At 42.5% G+C, this 18,583-nt stretch overlaps 1 protein-coding gene across 3 annotated transcripts in view; it reads left to right on the top strand.

Moving 5' to 3' along the window:
- Window positions 1-18,210, top strand: part of LOC114885104 (tubulin alpha-1B chain) — a 44,271-nt gene extending 26,061 nt beyond the window's left edge. For 2 of the 3 annotated variants that reach the window (XM_029204479.1, XM_029204477.1), the window contains exon 5: window positions 17,914-18,210. In XM_029204479.1, coding sequence (XP_029060312.1) covers window positions 17,914-18,027 — 114 coding nt within the window. In that variant the 3' untranslated portion in view covers window positions 18,028-18,210. Of the gene's footprint in view, window positions 1-14,412; window positions 14,557-16,175; window positions 16,399-16,540; window positions 16,690-17,046 lie in introns of those variants that run through there. The other variant, XM_029204480.1, reaches the window with a different exon arrangement.
- The last annotated feature ends 373 nt before the right edge of the window (window positions 18,211-18,583 follow it).

The raw sequence follows: 18,583 nt of genomic DNA, 5'->3' as shown, positions 1-18,583 counted from the left end.
CCCAACAGCCAACGGTTCCTTATGGACATGAACCCTCCTCCTCTCTCCACCCTTCTGGGCGTCTGGGGCTGCAGAGAACAACCCACAGGTCCTCTCCCCTGCCATGTTCCTCTCCAAGGCAACAATCTTTGCTACCACCCCACCAGTGTAGCACGGGTGGGCATCTTCCTTGCCCCATTCTCCCTTCCCTCACCTCCCTTGCCCCACCACGCGCACAGGATAAAGTCCTGGGGGAAAATAATAAATAAAGAAATAAGTAAATAAGTGAAATAAATAGAGTACACAATATGTAGGTGTAACTGGCTTCTTTCTCTTTAAAAAAAAAAGTCAAGTAGACATTTTTTTTTTAATATTTATTTATTTATTTATTTAGGCTGTGCTGGGCCTTAATTGCAGCACATGGGATCTTCGTTGCTGCACTCAGGATCTTTAGTTGTGGTACGCAGGCTCTAAGTTGCGGCACGCATGTGGGATCTAGTTCCCTGACCAGGGATCGAACCTGAGCCCCCTGCATTGGGAGCATGCAGTCTTACCCACCGGACCACCAGGGAAGTCCCAAGTAGACATATTTTTGAAATATTTCTTTTAAAGTACTCCAGACTGTTATAGGGTTAGGAAACACCAGTAGGGCAAGAAAATTTTAAAATATAGCAATTTCTCTGTCTTGTTAATCAATATATACTTCACATACCATAAAATTCACTAATTAGTTTACAATGTTAGTGTACAATTTGTTTTTAGTATATTCACCAGGCTGTGCAAACATTACCACCATCTAATTCCAGAACAATTTCATATTCTACAAATAAACCCCTAAACTCTGTACCTCTTAGCAGTCACTCCCCATTCAAACCTCCCCCTAGCCTATGGCAAACACTAATCTATTTCCTGTACCTATGGATTTGCTTATTCTGGACATTTCCTGTAAACAGAATCATATAATATGTGGCTTCTTTTACTTAGCATGATGTTTTCAAGGCTCATCTATGTTGTAGTGTGTACTTCATTTCTTTTTATTGTCAAATAATATTCCATTGTATAGAGATACAACATTTTCTTTATCCTTTCATCAGTTGATGGGTGTTTGGGGTATTTCCAATTTTTGGCTATTATGATAATTCTGTGAAAGATAGCAGAATTTGCCAACCCAAAACATGCCACTTTGTCATAAAGATTATTTTGAACTGAAGGCAACTAAGAAGAAGCAGATACAAAAAAGCTCTCTGCTTTCCCCCATTTGCCTAAAAGCAGGCAAGACATAAATTTGCACAGAATTTAATCACTGATAACTCCAGACCTTTATCAGCCCAGAGACAGCACCAGAGGTTCTCTACAGCATACTTTACTGACGAGCCCTTATCTTCCATTAGTTCCTCACATATTTACCTTCCCACAATTTGCCACCCCTAGAGACTCAAGATCCTTTCTTTGTCACTTTTCTAAAAATTTGCTCCTTCGCTAAGATGCTATATAAGCCCAAGTTTTAAACAAACCTTTAAATTACTATTCCTGAGTTTCTCCCATGTATATATGAGATATACGTGTTAATAAACTTCTATTTGTTTTTCTCTTACTAATCTCTCTTTTGTTACAGAACTCCAGCCAGGAACTTAGAAGAGTAAAAGGAAAATATTTTTTTCCTCCCCTACAGCTGCTATGAACATTTGTGTATGAGTTTCTGTGTGGCCATATGTTTTCATTTCTCTTTGATATAATCCTAGAAGTGGAATTTCTGGTTTATAGGTAACTCTATGCTTAATATTTTGTGGAACTGCCCAACTATTTTCCAAAGTGGTTGCACCATTTACATTCCTACCAGTAGTGTAGGAGAGTTCCAATTTTTCTATACCCTCACTAAGACTTATTATCTTTCTTTTTGATTGTAACCATCTTAGTGGGTGTGAAGTGGTATCTCACTGGGATTTTGATTTACACTTCCCTGACGGTTAATGATGTTGAGCACCTTTTCATGTACTCATTGGCCATTTGTATATGTTCTTTGGAGAAATGTATATTCAGATTCTTTACCCATTTTTTAATTGGATTATTTGTCTTTTATATTGAGTTGTAAGAATTCTTTACATGTTCTAGTTATGAATATCTTATAATTTGCAAATATTTTCTCCCATTATGTGAGAATGAATAAAATGGATAATATTATATACATAATTTTTTTTTTTTTTGGCCACGCATCATGTGGGATCTTAGTTCCCCAACCAGGGATAGAACCTGCGCCCCCTGCAGTGGGAGCACAGAGTCTTCATCACTGGCCCACCGGGGAAGTCCCCATACTATTTTCTGATACAGTCCTTTGAAACACTGAAGTTTTTAATTGCCTATGTTTGGGGTGTCATATCAAAGAAGGCTTTGACCCAGGGTCATTAAGATTTACTTCTATATTTTCTTCTAAGAGCTTTATTGTTTGATCTATTACATACACTAGGTCTATGATCCATTTGAGTTAATGCGTGTATACATGTTTGTGTATGTGTGAGGAAGGGATCTAACTTTATTCCCTTACATATAGATATCTAGTTGGCCCAGCAATATATGTTGAAAAGACTATTTTTTCCTCATTGAATTATCTTGAAACCTTTTCAAAAATTAATTGACTATAAGTGTGCAAGTTTATTTCTGGACTCTTAATTCTATTCCATATATCTATACTTATGCCAGCACCACACAGTCTTTTATTATTAATTTACTTATTTTTGGCTGCATTGGGTCTTCGTTGCTGCATGCGGGCTTTCTCTAGTTGCGGCAAGTGGGACTACTCTTCATTGTGGTGCGCGGGCTTCTCATTGAGGTGGCTTCTTTTGTTGCAGAGCATGGGCTCTAGGCACTCGAGCTTCAGTAGTTGTGGTACTCGGGCTTCAGTAGTTGTGGCTCGTGGGCTCTAAAGCACAGGCTCAGTAGCTGTGGCACACGGGCTTAGTTGCTGCGAGACATGTGGGATCTTCCCGAATCAGGGCTTGAACCTGTGTCCCCTGCATTGGCAGGCAGATTCTTAACCACTGTGCTACCAGAGAAGTCCCACACAATCTTGATTATTGTAGCTTTGTAGAAAGTTTTGAAATCAGGGAATATGAGTCCACTAACTTTGTTTTTCTTCAAGTTTTTTTGGCTATTCTTGGTCCCTTGAATTTTCATATAAATTTTAGGATCAGTTTGTTAATTTCTGCAAAGAAGCCAGCTGGGAGTTTTAATAGGGATTGTATTGTATCTGTATATCACTTTGGGGAATGTTGCCATCTTAACAATAGTAAGTCTTCCGATACTTAAACATTTTTCCATTTATTTAGATCATCTTTAATTTCTTTCAACAATGTTTTATAGTTATTTGATGATGTTAAATGCAATATTATCCAATGTTAGACAGAAGTATTAGTTATAATTAATGTTCCCTGAAGGAACACTATTGTGCTGCACAACATATTCTCTGTACTCATCAGGGATCCAATATGATCATTCCACTGGGATGGCTTTTTACATCTGTGATAAGATGCAGGGATTTTTCCCTACTTGGGTTTATTAAGTAGAATATTTTATTCTACAGCTACAGTAGAGAACAGCATTAAGACACCTTCTGTAGGGACTTCCCTGGTGGCGCAGTGGTTAAGAATCCGCCTGCCAACGCAGGGGACACAGATTTGAGCCCTGGTCCGGGAAGACCCCACCTGCTGCGGGGCAACTAAGCCTGTGTGCCACAACCACTGAGCCTGTGCTCTAGAGCCCGCGAGCGGCACTGCTGAAGCCCGTGCCCTCTAGGGCCTGTGTGCGGCAACTACTGAGACCACGTGCTGCAGCTACTGAAGACCACGTGCCTAGAGCCCATGCTCCGCAACATGAGAAGCCACCACAATGAGAAGCCCGCGCACCACAAGGAAGAGTAGCACCCACTCGCTGCAACTAGAGAAAGCCTGCACACAGCAACGAAGACCCAGTGCAGCCAAAAAAAAAATTAAAAAGAAAAAAAAGAAAAGGAGCTGTCACCACAGAAGTCATACACATTAAAAAGATAAACTAAGATATTATGAAGATTTAATCCAATAGATTTGTATTTAAAGATGAACTGAGAAAAAAACTTCAAGAAGAAATTAAAAATCTGAATAATCACATAACCACTAAAGAAACTGATTAGAAGTTTAAAAAAAATCTTCCCATAACAATACCACCAGCACCATCCAGGTTCAGACTGCTCTACTAGAAAGCTGCACCAAATTTTAAGGGAAAAATATTCCAATATTATACCAACTCTTCCAAAGAATAGAGATGGCACATTCCTTTATGAATCTATCAAACTCTTACACCAAAATTTGAAAGATAAAAATATATAAGGAAAATTACACCCAATTTCACACATAAACATTGATGTAAATATCCATGCAAATATTAGCAAACTGAATCTAGTAATATGTTCTGAAATATGATACATTGTGACCTAGTCTGACTTATCACAGCAATTCTAGGTCATTTTAACTTTAGGAAACAAATTGGTATAACTTGCCACAGTAACAGAGTAAAAGAGAAAAATCAGAGGATCTCAATAGATGCAGAAAAAGCATTTGCTAAACTTCAACATTCATTCATGATAAAACTTTCACCAAATTAAGGAAACCTTAATCTGATAAAAGACATCTATAAGAAAAACTACAGCAAACATCATCCTTAAAGATGAAACATTAAAACCATTCCCTCTGAGTGCAGGAACATGGGAAGAATGCTCATTATCACCACTTCTTTGATCATTCTAATGAAGGTCCCAGTGAGTAAATCAAGAAAAGCAAATAAGAGGAATAAGGAATGCAAAAGAATAAATGTAAATGCAAATTAAATGGTTGTGGTATAATAAAAAATAATATTTGGTTTTTGTCTCTCATTTCCTGGCACAGAGCTCCTAAAGTCCTTGGAATATCCTGAGTAAGAAGAATGTCTTTTGTATGCTAATAAGATAATGGGGAGGGGGGTGGTAATAGATAGCTTTAGGATGGGGGTTGGTCCATTGAAAGACCAAACCAAGATTAGAGGGCAGAAACTTTCAGTCACACCTCACCTCCAGGGTGAGGAGAAGGACTGGCTATTGAGGTCAGTCACCAATGGCCAATGATTTAATCAATCATGCCTATGTAATAAAATCTCCATAAAAACTAAATGATAGGGTTTGGAGAACTTCTGGGCTGGTGAATACATCAAAGTACTGGGAGAGTGGTGTACCAGGAAAGGGCATGCCTCCCCCCACACCCTGCCCTAGGTGTCTCTTCCTCTGGCTCTTCCCAAATTATCCTTTATAATAAACTGGCAAATATAAGTAAAGTGTTTTCCTGAATTCCATGAATCCTTCTATCAAATTATTGAACCTGAGAGAAAGGGTCATGGAAACCCCTGAATTCATAGCCTGTGGGTCAGAAGTACAGATGGCAAACTGGGACTTGTGACCGACACCTGAAGTAATGACAGTCTGTGTGATTGAGTCCTTAACCAGTAGAGTCTGCAAGAACTCCATATAGCTGGTGTCAGAATTGAAATGACTTGTTGAACTTCCAGTTGGTGTCAAAGAATTAGAGAACTGATGTGGATATATACACTACTATATATAAAATAGATATCTAATAAGGACCTACAGGGAACTCTGCTCAATACTCTGTAATAGACTGTATGGGAAAAGAATCTTAAAAAGAGTGAAAGAAAGAAAAAAAGAGAGAATTGATGTGGAAAACACCATGTATTTAGTGTCAGAAAAAACCTTACAGGATGCTTATGTAATGTAAAAATTCCCCCCAAAATGTTCACGTTGTAAGGCCAACTGGCCTGAGGCAGGGGAACACAATCAGATTCACAGGTTGCATCAGACCGAAATTCTCCGGACCATCCAGTTCCAGAAACTGCCCTGGAGACATTCCGGACCACCCAGTTCCAGGAACTGACCTGGGGACTTTGAACCCAGCCCAGCCTTCCCGCCTTTCGAGGGGCGGGACTAACGGTCCCCCAGGATACCCGAAAAGACCACCAAATAAGGAATACCCTGCGCCCTCCCAGATTCACCACACCCCTTTCCCTTCTTCCCCTATAAAATCTTGCCCAACCCTCGGCCGAGTATGACTTCTCTGGCCCCCTTTCTCTCGGACCAGTGAACCTCGCCCGGGAGCGCTCCCTAATAAAGCTCACTTGAAGCTTTCCTCTGTTTCGTGGTGCCCTTTGTTAAGATCCGACCTTACACACGTAAGCTATTAGAATTTAAGAATTTAGCAAGGTTGTTGCTAGGTACAAAATCAATAAATAAAAATCAATTGTACTGGGCTTCCCTGGTGGCTCAGTGGTTAAGAATCCATGTGCTAATGCAGGGGACGTGGGTTCGAGCCCTGGTCTGGGAAGATCCCACATGCCACAGAGCAACTAAGCCCGTGAGCCACAACTACTGAGCCCACGTGCTACAACTACTGAAGCCCACACACCTAGGCCCGTGCTCCGCAACAAGAGAAGCCACCACAATGAGAAGCCTGCACACCGCAACGAAGAGTAGCCCCCGCTTGCCGCAACTAGAGAAAGCCCGTGCGCAGCAACAAAAACCCAAAGCAGCCAAAAATAAATAAAATAAATTAATTTATTAAAAAAATTTTTTAAAGTAATGCATTTGGATTAAGGAAATTTTGCTAAATATAGACAAGCAGAAGGAAGTTTTTTTCAATCACCACAAATCTTACCAGTCAATATTGAGATTTCGTTTTCTTTTCACAGGGTAAACATCAGCCTATTAGGTATTTCCTTTGTGGTAATTCCCTGGCAGTCCAGTGGTTAGGGCTCCGTGCTTCCACTGCAGGGAGCATGGGTTCGATCCCTGGTTAGGAACTAAGATCCCGCATGCCATACTGCACGCCAAAAAAAAAAAAAAAAGTATTTCCTTTGTAAATACTGTAGTAATTTGCTTTCTCAATTTTTAAATTATTTTCTGAATCTGTACTCCTTTCTTATAGACTATAGTTCATATACATAAATTCAGATCATGGTTAATCTCTACTTATTCTCCTTAATCCTCTTTAATTGTTATTGGTATTTTATTTTCATTACTTTCAAAATGCCTTGTCACCAGTTCTCATTTAATCTAAGGAAGTTGAGCTTTCCTTTCTTCTCTGTATAGAAACTTTAAATACTCAAGTCTCTAGATGTTCACTGTGTAATATGGTAGCCACTACACGTGACTATTTAAATTTAAATTAATTAGAATATACAATGGAGAAAGACAGTCTCTTCAATAAGTGGTTCTGGGAAAACTGGACAGCTACATGTAAAAGAATGAAATTAGAACATTCTCTAACACCACACACAAAAGTAAACTCAAAATGGATTAAAGACCTAAATGTAAGAGTGGATACTATAAAACTCTTAGAGGAAAACATAGGCAGAACACTCTTTGACATTAATCGCAGCAATATCTTTTTGGGTCTACCTCCTAGAGCAATGAAAATTAAAAAAAAATAATAAACAAGTAGGACCTAATTAAACTTAAAAGCTTTTGCACAGCAAAGAAAACCATAAACAAAACAAAAAGACAACCCACAGAATGGGAGAAAATATTTGCAAACAATGTGACCAACAAGGGATTAATCTCCAAAATATACAACAGCTCGTGCAGCTCAATATCAAAAAAAAAAAAAAAAAAAGGGGGGGACTTCCCTGGTGGGTGGGTGGGTAAGAATCCATGCTCCCAATGCAGGGGGCCTGGGTTCAATCCCTGGTCAGGGAACTAGATCCCATATGCATGCAGCAACTATGAGTCTGCATGCTGCAGCTAAGAAGTCTGCATGCTGTGACTAAGAAGTCCGCATGCCGCAACTAAGAAAAAGCCCATATGCCGCAACTAAACACGCTGCAACAAAGATCCCGCATGCCGCAACTAAGACCCAGCATAGCCTAAATAAATAAATAAATATTTTTAAAAAACAACAAAAAATGGGCAGAAGATCTAAGTAGACATTTCTCCGAAGAAGACATACAGATAGCCAAAAAAAGCACATGAAAAGATGCTCAACATTGCTAATTATTAGAAAAATTCAAATCAAAACTACAATGAGGGGCTTCCCTGGTGGCGCAGTGGTTGAGAGTCCGCCTGCCAATGCAGGGGACAGGGGCTCGTGCCCCGGTCCAGGAAGATCCCACATGCCGCAGAGCGGCTAGGCCCATGAGCCATGGCCACTGAGCCTGCGCGTCTGGAGCCTGTGCTCCGCAACGGGAGAGGCCACAACAGTGAGAGGCCCGCGTACCGCAAAAAAAACACACAAAAAACAAAACTACAATGAGGTATCACCTCACGCCTGTCAGAACGGCCATCATCAAAAAGTCTACAAACAATAATAAACACTGGAAAGGGTGTGGAGAAAAGGGAAACTTCCTACACTGTTGGTGGGAATGTAAATTGGTACAGCCACTATGGAGAACAGTACGGAGGTTCCTTAAAAAACTAAAAATAGAGCTGTCATATGATCTAGCAATCCCACCCCTGGGCATATATCCAGGGAAAACCATAATTCGGAAAGATACATGCACGCCAATGTTCATTGCAGTACTATTTACAATAGCCAAGACGTGGAAGCAACTTAAACGTCCATCAACAGATGGATGGATAAAGAAGATATGGTACATATATACAATGGAATATTACTCAGCCATAAAAAAAGAATGAAATAATGCCATTTGCAGCAACATGGATGGACCTAGAGATTATCATACTAAGTGAAGTAAGTCAGATAGAGAAAGACAAATATCATATGATATCACTTACACGTGGAATCTAAAAAAAATGACACAAATGAACTTACTTACAAAACAGAAACAGACTCACAGACGTAGAAAACAAACTTATGGTTACCAAAGGGGAAAGGTAGGAGGGAGGGATAAATTAAGAGGCTGGGATTAACGTATACACACTACTATATATAAAATAGATAATCAACAAGGACCCACTGTATAGCACAGGGAACTCTACTCAATACTCTGTAATAACCTATATGGGAAGAGAATCTGAAAAAGAATACATATGTATATGTATAACTGAATCATTTTGCTGTACACCTGAAACTAACACAACACTGTAGATCAACTACATTCCAATATAAAATAAAAATTGAAAAAAATTAAATAAATTAAAATTTACAAAAATAAAATATTCAGTTCCTCAGTCAGACTAGTCACATTTCAGGTGTTCAATAGCCACATGTAGTTAGAGGTTACCACGTTGAACAGCACTGCTCCAGATTTTAGTAGTATTTTCAAAAGCAGTATTAGCAAAAGCATTTTTATCTCTCCTGATATCTTAACTCTTTAGTATTATTAATTTTAAATATCTGTCAAAGAATATATGTACATGGTTTAAAAATGAAACATTCTCGATCTGGTCGCTAATTTACACAGGTTTGTTCACTTTAGGTTAATTTATCAAGCTGTACTTTTATGAGTTGTACCCTTTTCTGTATGTAGGTTGTTACATATATATTTCAATAAAAAATTTATGAAAACCATAAATCTAGTACTGTTATTTTAAAACAATGGTCTTCCTGTATCATTCCTCCTCTACTCTAGACCTGTTCACCAGAGGCAATTACCTGCAATTCATCTAACCATTTCCCTTGGAATTAACTAACTTATTTCTAAATAATGTGTCTATGCAGCTATGTCTTGATTTATTAATTTTAGACATTACCTATTTACTTTTCACCATATTAGTTGAGAACTTAGTTCTTTTATACTCCTCATATTTCGCCTCCTGGCTATCTCACCAAAAAGTTTCGATTTAAATAAGCCAGTGCAGGCTTCCCTGGTGGCACAGTGGTTGAGAGTCCGCCTGCCGATGCAGGGGACACGGGTTCGATCCCTGGTCCAGGAAGATCCCACATGCCGCGGAACAACAAAGCCCGTGCGCCACAACGAAGAGTAGCCCCTGCTCACCGCAACTAGAGAAAGCCTGCGTGCAGCAGCGAAGATCCAACTCAGCCAAAAATAAATAAATTAAATAAATAAATTTTTTTAAAAAAGAAATAATACTAAGCCTTCTTTACATTATATCTGTATAGGTATACGTTTCATATGACATTCCTGAGAATCTGATATGTCCTGGTATAACATTATCATTTGTAATTTCAGCTATTATCTTTAAATGTTGTATGTCACAGAAATAACCAAATTCTCTTGTCAACTGCATTATAATGAACTCTTAGATCTTTAACTTTTGCTATTTTTAAGTCTTTTGTCATTTATAGATAGTAATTGTTTTACTCTGATGCTTTGCAAAAATGTTCCCACAACCTGAAGGAATCTCATTTTCAAGGAGATTCATGGGAAAGACCTTGACAAGTACTCTAGAATGCAGGGTTTCTTGTTTTGTTTTGTTTTTGGCTGTGCATAGTTCCCCCATCCAGGGATCAAACCCGTGCCCCCTGAAGTGGAAGTGCCAAGTCTTAACCACTGGACCGCCAGGGAAGTCCCTGGAATGCAGGTTTCTGATAACTTTAAGATCATAACACTGAACTGGATAAAAATTTCTAAGACTTTAATGGCAAACTGATTGATTCATAATGTTGCTAACCCAAGATCAAGAGCAACAAGAATTAATTACAGTAGACTAAATGAACCTATGAGGATGATTATAAATTTTGACTTCTTATGCTGTTTTTCTGTTTTATTTTTCCAGATTTAAGGAAACTTTTTCTCTTAAGCATCTATGACTTACAGCAATTTGGTAAAAGATATCTTTGTAAGCAAAGATCAAATATATATCTTTTTTTCCCTTCCCAATCCCTCCAGAATTCAGAGACTCATATTATTCTTATTGTTAATCACAATATATGTATTTGCATAAGTTCAATAAGAATCTACTCTCCTTGTAACAGAAAACAATTGGAAATATTGGCTATTTTACGAAGGCTTTGACTAGCTTATCATACTCAAGAGAGATATACATAGACTCAGAAATAATCAGACAGTTTTAAGGAACTACTTGTAAAAATTGGCCTAGTACCTTGCTTTCAAGCTTCCAACAAGGTAAGCTTAAAAAGAGCTTATATGATCAATCACTATTCTCGCTGTGTTTATGTAAATAATCAGGCCAAATTTAATACAACCAAATTAGTTTTACTATGATTATCTTTGACAAAAAGGAGGATGATTATGAAGAGAGAAATTGTTTGCACCTTTGTAGATACTAGATTCTAGTCCTGTTAATTATCTTTAAGGTTATACACCTGAGCTGGACTGGATCCTAAACTCTTCTAGTTTCATCACATATCTGACTACAAATCTCCAAACGAACGTTTCCAATTTCTCTCACCCTTCTGATTTCAAATCAATAAAAACAACAATTGCCCTTAAATCTCCTTGGAAGGGACTCTAATAGGTCCTCCTCACTACACAGATGAATGGCCAAACTTGAGGCCCAAGCTTTGGGTACACATTTCACAGCTAAAGAAGGCTCCAACTGACATCCAGTCCTGTACAAGCACTGGAGACCTCTGAATCAAACCGACCAGGAACTGAAGCAAATGACAGCTGAAGGGGACAGCTTTCCCAAGATGACCAGACCAGGCCTGTATACCATTTCCCACTGTTACTTCCTACCTTATCCTTTCCCTCTTTTTCTTGGGAAGAAATGCTCTTATCTGTATTTCTCAGTCTATTACAAAAGGGGAAAACTTATCTAATTGTTGGGTTTGCCACCAGAAACCTTGATCTGTTCACAATAGTGAACCTTTAGTCCACACTGTAATGAATTTTTTTTCACTTTTCCCAAGTGCTACTGCTAATTTCACCTGGTGTTCCTTGATGACAGCTATAAAGTAAGATTTTTGAAGCTTCCCATTAAGCCTCCATGGTCACCTTAAACAAGAACTTCAAGGAGGCATACATGACTTCAAGTATGCCTCCATAGGGAGAACTTTTCTCCTTTGGGTCAGAATAAGTGCCAATGAAATGCATGATCAGAGATCTCTCCTGAACATCAGGAGTGCTAGCTGATTCCACAGCCAAAGAAATAGCAACCCAACAATGACCACTTGACTAAAGTAATTTTGGATAACTGCATGGCCTTTGATTATCAACTTGCTGAGCAAGGAGGCATTTGTACTACAGCAAATTGTACCTGTTGCGCATAGATAAGTGCCTCTGGAAAAACAGAAACTCAGTTACACAAAATCAGGGAACAAGCCCATTGGTTACAACTTCCACCTGACGGCCCTTGCCTGGTCTTTTGACCTATTTAGCTGATTACCTTCAGGTGTGGGCTCCTGGCTTAGCACCATCATACAAACTGAACTTATATTAAATTATACTTCACATAATCATTTTTAAGCTTTGTGCCTGTTGCCTGTTAAATCTTTGTAGAAATAACTTGCCCAACTTAGCTCAACACTTCAAGATGATCTCCAGTGCTTAAGACCTTGGTAAGATATAGAGGTGTTTTTGTTTGTTTGTTTTCTTTTGTTTTTTTGCGGTACGCGGGCCTCTCACTGTTGTGGCCTCTCCCGTTGCGGAGCACAGGCTCCGGACGTGCAGGCTCAGCGGCCATGGCTCACGGGCCCAGCCGCTCCGCGGCATGTGGGATCTTCCCGGACCGGGGCACGAACCCGTGTCCCCTACATCGGCAGGTGGACTCTCAACCACTGCGCCACCAGGGAAGCCCTAGAGTTGGTTTTTTTTAATTTATTTATTTTTATTTTTAATTTTATTTATTTTTGGCTGCGTTGGGTCTTCCTTGCTGCGCGCGGTCTTTCTCTAGTTGCGGCGAGTGGAGGCTACTCTTCATTGTGGTGCACGGGTTTTTCTTTGCGGTGGCTTTTCTTGTTGCTGAGCACGGGCTCTAGGCGCACAGGCTTCACTAGTTGTGGCTCGCAGTCTCCAGAGCGCGGGCTCAGTAGTTGTGGTACACGGGCTTAGTCGCTCCGCGGCATATGGGATCTTCCTGGACCAGGGCTTGAACCCATGTCCCCTGCATTGGCAGGTGGATTCTTAACCACTGTGCCACCAGGGAAGCCCCTTTTAAGGAAAGGTCTTGATCAAAAGGGGTAAATGTGAACATAAATAAAGGAAACTTCATTTTAAATGGAGTCAGGAAGCCCTAAAGGGGGGCTCTCAGTACAGGTAGCACCAGTTGCAGTCTGCATAATCAGCAGGAAGATAAGAATGTTACTTTTCTTCTGCTACAAGGGAGGACATTTTCACATAGGAATTTCACCTCCTGCTTTTAAAAGAAGGAAGATCCCTCCCAACTCCAGCAACAACACTCTAACCACCACTTGCAGCCAGAGAGAAACTGCCACAATCTTGAACTCTCATTCTTCTCCAGAGAACTTTTCTTCAAACGGTCCCCCCGCAATTTCCTCCTAAAATCTAATAAAAGCAAGTCACTCTCCTTTGTTCTCTGGATTTGCCTATGATTCCCCATTGCTTGCTTGTCCCGAATTGTGATTCTCTGCTATTCCTGAATAAACCCACATTGCTGGTAAAATAACTGGTTGCTTTATTTTTGAGGGTAACAATGTATATAAATATAAAATCACTATGTTGTACAGTTGAAAGTAATGTAACATTGTTTGTCAATTATGCTTCAATTTAAAAACGTTTTACAAAACTCTAAATAGCACAAGGAATCCCTACTTCCTAAATATCCTTCAGGATCAAACAGTTGCCTCCCTCCCCAAGTTTCTGTCCTTACTCCTTCAATTCAGCTACCAAATTTGAAATGTGTCTTTAAATCTCTTTCTAAAAGACCCTAGAGCTGTTTCATAAAGTTGGTTGGTTTAGGTCTAAAAATGGGGCCTACCCTACCCTTTTAACAGCTTAGATGTTCAGTGCTTAGGTGCTTACTCTTTGAATGACTGAAATACTGTTTGGTAGCTTTAGTTTAAATAACAAGTAAACCAAATAGAACTATTGTTTCTAAACCTTGCTCCTCCATATTATCAGGTAAATGCTTTCTGTACTGCCTTTAAAGGAACTGGGAAGAGAAAAACAAAACTCATTGACAAATGGTGACAACGTGAAAATAATCAGCTGAGCTATCTGGACCAGAAGTTTCTCCATTTCATGGTGCTTCATCTTTAAAACTGTGTGGACTTCTTCAATCTTAGGATTCGTCCAAATTAAAGCAATCGAGCCCCCACTCCCATGTTGGTTTCTTCCGAACTTGCGCCCCATCCCCCATCCCCACCCCCACCCCCGCCCCCGCCCCGGCCCTGGCGGTCACGCGCCAAAGACTGCAGCAACGGAGCTCACGGCCCGCAGGCGCGGCGGACCCCGCCCCGCACGCCCGGCGCGGGGAAGGGCTCGGGGCCAGGAGCCCGCCTCTGCGGCGGCCGAGCCGGGAGCCGAGTGGGTACGCCGGACCGGGGGAGGGGCCTGCGGCCATGGCACCGCCTGTGCCCGCCAGCCCCTCCCCGGACCGTTACTTAAGCGGCTCCCGCACCGCCCCCACCTCAGTGCGTTACTTACCTCGACTCTTAGCTTGTCGAGGACGGTAACCGGGACCCGGTGTCTACTCCTGTTGCCTGCGCCTGCTGACCCGTAGCCACCATGGTGAGTGGACCGCCGGCCTCGCTCGGGAAAACGGGGAAAAGCGAGCCCGGGGGAGGGCGGAGGGCCTCTAGCTAGAGAGGGCTGGCGCCACCGCTGTTCATTTGGAGGGCGAAGAGCGAGGCGAGGGCCGAGGATGAGAGTAGATAGATCCCGTTTGTGGAGAACGGGTGGGGCCCGGGAAGAGGGAACGGAGGGAGCCCACCGCCTTTTTTTCTGGGACTCTGGAAGGGGATGGCGGGACACTAGCTCTCCTTCACCGTGGTTGGGGCTCTCATTTAGCCCTTAACTCCTGGGCGTGGTGCCCTGAAGACTGCATTCTTTTCCCGCGCGTTCCCATCCCCCTCTTCCCCCCAGCCTTTGGCGAGCGCGCGCGCGGCTCTCCCCGCCCTCACTTCCTCCTCAGCTCGAAAAGCGGAGGCGGGAAGGAGCTGGACACAAAAGCGCACGCGCGACCGTTACCTTCCCGCCAGGGAGTGGACGGGAGCCCGCCACTGCAGTGCGCACGCGCGCTGAAGGTCTATGGTTGGAGGGCGTGTCTCCTGTTACCCAGAGTTCTTTCTTTTAAAAAATAAAATCAGTAAGATGAATGTGGAGAAGGACTCCTTATCGGTGTACTGCGCTACGCCAGTGTATTAGAGCAGCTAGCTCCCAACAGCCTGTAGAGGCCATCTGTCCCTCCCTGCCCTCTGCTGTGTTAGAAATGCGTGTGGGAGCAGGTGGTAGCGGTGAGGGGTTTTGAGGGAACGGAAATCGGATCTTGGTCCAGATCTGGGCCGCCGATAATCCCCTGCTGCGTCGTGACACATGTGGAGGTGCTGGACGGAACTCAATGCCTACGGGAAGCAGAGGATGGTTGGGCATGGCTGCGCCTCTGCAGACGTGGCTGTTGAGAGGCTCTGCAGCTGCGCGGCTCCACGAACCGCGGCGGGGAGGGGGGGGGAGGGCGCGGGCGCGCGCACCCGGAATTGCTCATTCATCCTTTGCCGCAGAGCCCCACCCCTCGTCTCTGCAGCCAGACATTTCCTCTGCACTCTTCTGGCCACGTGCTTCCCGTGTTGGGAGCTGCCCAGAAATCTGGCCGCCTACTCTAAAATGGGATTCTGGGGCCTGAGCGCTAGATGGATGACCTCCTCCGTATCTTGATCCTCCAAAGGAGGAAGCAATGACTAAGGTCTGTTCTTGGTCTGGAAAGAGGCCTTCCCAATTTAGAGGGGAAGAGGAAATTAATTAAAACTAATGGAGATAAAAAGTATAGCCCTTCTCCCTAGATTAAGAAAAAAAGCATTACACTGTAATTCGTTTTGAAAGGAAATTTGTAAGATTGTTTCCATAAACATTTTGTTCTGCTTCACAGTCACCACTAATTGGGTTTTTGTTTTGTTTTGTGCGGTACACGGGCCTCTCACTGTTGTGGCCTCTCCCGTTGCGGAGCACAGGCTCCGGACGCGCAGGGTCAGCGGCCATGGCTCACAGGCCCAGTCGCTCCGCGGCATGTGGGATCTTCCCGGACCAGGATACGAACCCGTGTACCCTGCATCGCAGGCGGACTCTCAACCGCTGCGCCACCAGGGAAGCCCCACTAATTGGTTTTTAATGTTTCTTTTTTCTCCCTCTCACAGCGTGAGTGCATCTCCATCCACGTTGGCCAGGCTGGTGTCCAGATCGGCAATGCCTGCTGGGAGCTCTACTGCCTGGAACACGGCATCCAGCCTGATGGCCAGATGCCAAGTGACAAGACTATTGGGGGAGGAGATGACTCCTTCAACACCTTCTTCAGTGAGACAGGCGCTGGCAAACATGTGCCCAGGGCAGTGTTTGTAGACCTGGAACCCACGGTCATTGGTGAGTTGACCTCAGTAACCCCAATGAGATCCTGGAGGTCTGGGACAGAAGGTGTGTCCTGGGGGCTCCACTGATGCCCTGGGATCGAGCAGACTTGTGCAGGTTGTTAGTGATGGGTGGCTGCTTCGTTTTCCTTTTCCAGATGAAGTTCGCACTGGTACCTACCGCCAGCTCTTCCACCCTGAGCAGCTCATCACAGGCAAGGAAGATGCTGCCAATAACTATGCCCGAGGTCACTACACCATTGGCAAGGAGATCATTGACCTCGTCTTGGACCGAATTCGGAAACTGGTATGTTTATTCTCAAGAATAAAGTAAATTAATGAATCTAAGGGAGATATTTGAAATATGCTCTTTTTTTCAAATACAGAATTGAAATGTAATAAAGAGTGAGGTTAATCCTTTAAAGTTTTTTTTAATGTTCAATTAAAATATGAACTATTGATGTCATTTTATAAACATTAATGGAGATATTTTTAATAAATACTGAGTAATTTAAGGAAGGTCTACATTTTTAAAAAAGTGTTTCTTGTCAGAATACAACCTAAGTCTTTGGAGTTAATATGAAAAGTGAAAATACTTAATTATGATTATTATGATGGTATCACAAAGAGCAATAACTATGTTTTTTCTATTCTTTTGTAACAGGCTGACCAGTGCACAGGTCTTCAGGGCTTCCTGGTTTTCCACAGCTTTGGCGGGGGAACTGGTTCTGGGTTCACCTCCCTGCTGATGGAACGTCTCTCTGTCGATTATGGCAAGAAGTCCAAGCTGGAGTTCTCCATTTACCCAGCCCCTCAGGTTTCCACAGCTGTAGTTGAGCCCTACAACTCCATCCTCACCACTCACACCACCCTGGAGCACTCTGATTGTGCCTTCATGGTAGACAACGAGGCCATCTATGACATCTGTCGTAGAAACCTTGACATTGAGCGCCCAACCTACACAAATCTTAACCGCCTTATTAGCCAGATTGTTTCCTCCATCACCGCTTCCCTGCGATTTGATGGAGCCCTGAATGTTGATCTGACAGAATTCCAGACCAACCTGGTGCCCTATCCCCGCATCCACTTCCCTCTGGCCACATATGCCCCTGTCATCTCTGCTGAGAAAGCCTACCATGAACAGCTTTCTGTAGCAGAGATCACCAATGCTTGCTTTGAGCCAGCCAACCAGATGGTGAAATGCGACCCTCGCCATGGTAAATACATGGCTTGCTGCCTATTGTACCGTGGCGATGTGGTTCCCAAAGATGTCAATGCTGCCATTGCCACCATCAAGACCAAGCGCAGCATCCAGTTTGTGGACTGGTGCCCCACTGGCTTCAAAGTTGGCATTAATTACCAGCCTCCCACTGTGGTACCTGGTGGAGACCTGGCCAAAGTACAGCGAGCTGTGTGCATGCTGAGCAACACCACAGCCATCGCTGAGGCCTGGGCTCGCCTGGACCACAAGTTTGACCTGATGTATGCCAAGCGTGCCTTTGTTCACTGGTACGTGGGTGAGGGCATGGAGGAAGGAGAGTTTTCTGAGGCCCGTGAGGACATGGCTGCCCTTGAGAAGGATTATGAGGAGGTTGGTGTGGATTCTGTTGAAGGAGAGGGAGAGGAAGAAGGAGAGGAATACTAATTACCGTTCCTTTCAGCCCTGCAGCATGTTATATGCAGAACCAGCTTCAACATTAGCTGACAGGAGTAATAGCTTTCTGACTAGATTGTCTTCACTTTCAGCTGTGATCATGTATTGCTTTTCCATGTGTACCTGTAAGATTTTTCTGTCATGTCTGAAAAGTAAAGGCTTTAAGAAAGAAAATTCTGTTCTTCTAAATTGGTTTCTCCAATTCAAGATGTGCTACCACTGCTACACCTGAAAGTCTGCAACAGGGTGGTAATATCAAGGATTTCACTCTAGAAATCTCTATGGGGGGGGGGAAGGAGCACATTGGTCTGGAAAAACAGAAGAGCCGGATTCTGAAACTGGTCTGTTAACTTCACCTTAACCACCTTAACCAAGATTCTTTGTTTTCAGATGTACATCTAATTTTTAAAAAAATTTTTATTGGAGTATAGTTTATTTACAATGTTGTGTTTCAGGTGTATAGCACAGTGAATCACTTACACATACATCCACTCTTGGATCAACCAGTGTTGAAATCCAAGTCAGGGGACTTGGGAAGATGTAAATT

This window comes from Monodon monoceros, unplaced genomic scaffold, assembly GCF_005190385.1.
Source record: "Monodon monoceros isolate NGI ecotype Baffin Bay Population unplaced genomic scaffold, NGI_Narwhal_1 Super_Scaffold_6, whole genome shotgun sequence".
NCBI lineage: Eukaryota > Metazoa > Chordata > Mammalia > Artiodactyla > Monodontidae > Monodon > Monodon monoceros.
This window is presented reverse-complemented; position numbering and strand designations above follow the sequence as displayed.